Raw genomic sequence first — 2500 nt, 5'->3', positions numbered from 1 at the left:
CCATCTACACCATCTCCATCTCCAGCACCGCCGAGAGCGGACGCAAGCCCTGGTACCTGGAGGAGTGCTCGTCCACGCTCACCACCACCTACAGCAGCGGGGAAAACTACGACCGCAAGATCGTAAGGAACAGCTTCACCAGTGTGTGTGTGTGTGTGGGGACTCCAGGGCCACGCCCACATTTAGTGTTTGGTCCCAAATGGAGTTTTGTTTCCCAGTTTAGATGTGGGCGTCCATTTATCCTGGTGAGGCTCCAACATTGGAGACTGTTGGTGTTTTGTTTTGAAGGATCCAAGTGCCCCCTTTGAACACCGTGCATCTGTGTTAGCGTGTGTCCAGTGGGCTGACCTGGTCTGACCCGGACTGACCTGGTCTGACCCGGACTGACCAGGCCTCTCCCATGGATCCACCAGGATGGAGACTGACAGTTGGCCTCTGTGTGCTAGCTTGTCTGGCAGTATAGTGCTACATTCCTCAGAGTGATGCTAGCGACAGGGCGCGTGTACTCACACACACACACACACACACACACACACACACACACACACAGAGTTGAGACAGAGTGGGCCTCCTTTCTTCTCCGTTGCTCCTGCTATCTTTGTCCAAACCCCCGTCTCTGAGAGTGTCAGTCTAATCTAGGTGAGCACACTCTGTGCTTGCTTTGGTCCTCTGTCAGTTTTTACTAAACCATTTCAGATTGTGTGTGTGTGTCTTTAGATAATCCCTCAAACTTTCTGGTCCAGCAGAGGTCCTTTGATGCGGGCTGAGGTTGGACCCGGGCCAAGTGTTGCTTGGCTCAGAGTGGGGCCGGCTGTCTCTGACTCAAGTCCACACCATCTAAACATGTTCCACATCTGAACTCACTCCTTTACTCAGTTAGTTGTTGGCCTTTGCTTCTCCTTGGCCATTGGATTCCTTTCTTTCAATTGTTGAGGGAAATCTGTTTGCTCTGTGTGTGTGTGTGTGTGTGTGAGTGTGTGTGTGTGTGTGTGTGTGTGTGTGTTTGTCGTATTAAAGCTGAATGAGTTTCAGGTACATCTAAATCCTCCTGATCCTCATGACTTCAGTGACTTCTCCTCCACTTTTCTTGTCCCTGTTTGTGTCTTTCTCTCTCTCTCTCTCTCTCTCTCTCTCTCCCTCTCTCTCTCCCTCTCTCTCTCTCTCCCTCTCCTTCTCATTCTCTTTGTTTCTCCTCTCTGCAGATCACCACAGACCTGAGACATCGCTGCACAGACAATCACACAGGGACGTCGGCCTCGGCCCCCATGGCAGCAGCCATCATCGCTCTGGCTCTGGAGGCAAAGTAAGATCCACTTAACCTCCCTGCTCTTCATCCCTCTGCCCTCCTCTTCCCCTTTGTCCCCTGGCCTCCTCTTGAAGGGGAACATGTGCTGGGATGCTTCTGATGAAACATCGCCCCTGTCATATGTGGACAGTGTAGCATGTTTCCCCTCAGGCTGCACGGTGGTGTAGGTTTGTGAGCGTGAATGCTGCAGATATCCCAGAGTGTTGAAGTGTAAACATTGATCTGTCCTGTAGACGGACAGGAAACTCTGTGTGAACCTGACAGGATTAACCAGTGACAGACCAAACCTTATTGAGCTGTAACGTGTCCCATACGTGTCCCTGTCTGGCTTAAGGGCCAACACGTGACCCGTGACCCGTGACACGGGACACGTGTTGTGACCGGTCACCGTCTCTGTCCTGAACTCACAAGTGTTTTCACTCATTCTGCACGGTAACACCTCTCCTCTAGATTGTGTGTGTGTGTGTGTGTGTGTGTGTGTCTGTGTGTCCGGCCCCTCCCATTGTCCCATGTATGATTTGGGAAAGCATGATTTGCTCTCTTGTGTTGAATGTTTAAAGTAGTAAAGTTAGTTTGTTTCCTTCCAGACTTCAGATCTGAAACATTTCTTTGTTCTTCCCTCTCTGGAACCTGTCTGTGTCCTTAAACTCTGATAAATTCCTGGATTGCAAAGTATACACAATGCATGGCAGCGAGTCAGTCGGGCTCGTCGAGCCTCTCAAGCTAGCTGAGGTCACTTCATTTAACCCCTTAATCCCCACCCAAAGCCTCGCTGGAGAAAATATTCTGGGTTTCCAGGCAGCAGCGTGTTCCCATAAGCCCCTCCTCAACCAGATTATCACACGGCTGTCTCTCTCTCTGTCTCTCTCTCTCTCTCTCTCTGCGCCTCTCTCATTCTCATGCTGGCTGTCACAATGTGCTGTCCCCCCCTGCCTTCGAGGCAAACAGTCTTCTTTTCTCTCCCTCCATTCAGTCTCTCAGGTGTGTAGGCTGCGTGTACACACAGGCAGAGCGAGGCGACGTCAGGAGGCTCATGGGTAAACACTTTGGAGCGTTGATAGAATCAGATCTTATCCGCTGAATAAAATCAAACAAACTTTAAATGACAACACAACCAGTAAACAGTGAAGCGGCTCAGTTGTGTGTCCTTGGTTGAGCGGTGGATCGGGACGTCTCTTCACAAATCTGCCCCAA

The 2500-nt window shown here is 50.8% G+C and overlaps 1 protein-coding gene across 1 annotated transcript in view; it reads left to right on the top strand.

Annotated features, from left to right (window-relative positions):
• Positions 1-2500, top strand: part of LOC142990705 (proprotein convertase subtilisin/kexin type 5-like) — a gene marked incomplete at its 5' end in the record, with an annotated part of 30326 nt that overhangs the window by 8658 nt on the left and 19168 nt on the right. Inside the window, 2 exon segments of the mRNA XM_076140565.1 lie at positions 1-122; positions 1203-1303. The exon segment at positions 1-122 is cut by the window's left edge and continues 91 nt beyond it. Of these exon segments, the coding sequence (XP_075996680.1) occupies positions 1-122; positions 1203-1303 (223 nt within the window).

The sequence above is a fragment of the Genypterus blacodes genome, unplaced genomic scaffold (assembly GCF_046128005.1).
Source record: "Genypterus blacodes isolate CSIRO-AG114 ecotype Tasmania unplaced genomic scaffold, CSIRO-AGI_Gbla_v1 ptg000675l_1, whole genome shotgun sequence".
Lineage (NCBI taxonomy): Eukaryota > Metazoa > Chordata > Actinopteri > Ophidiiformes > Ophidiidae > Genypterus > Genypterus blacodes.
This window is presented reverse-complemented; position numbering and strand designations above follow the sequence as displayed.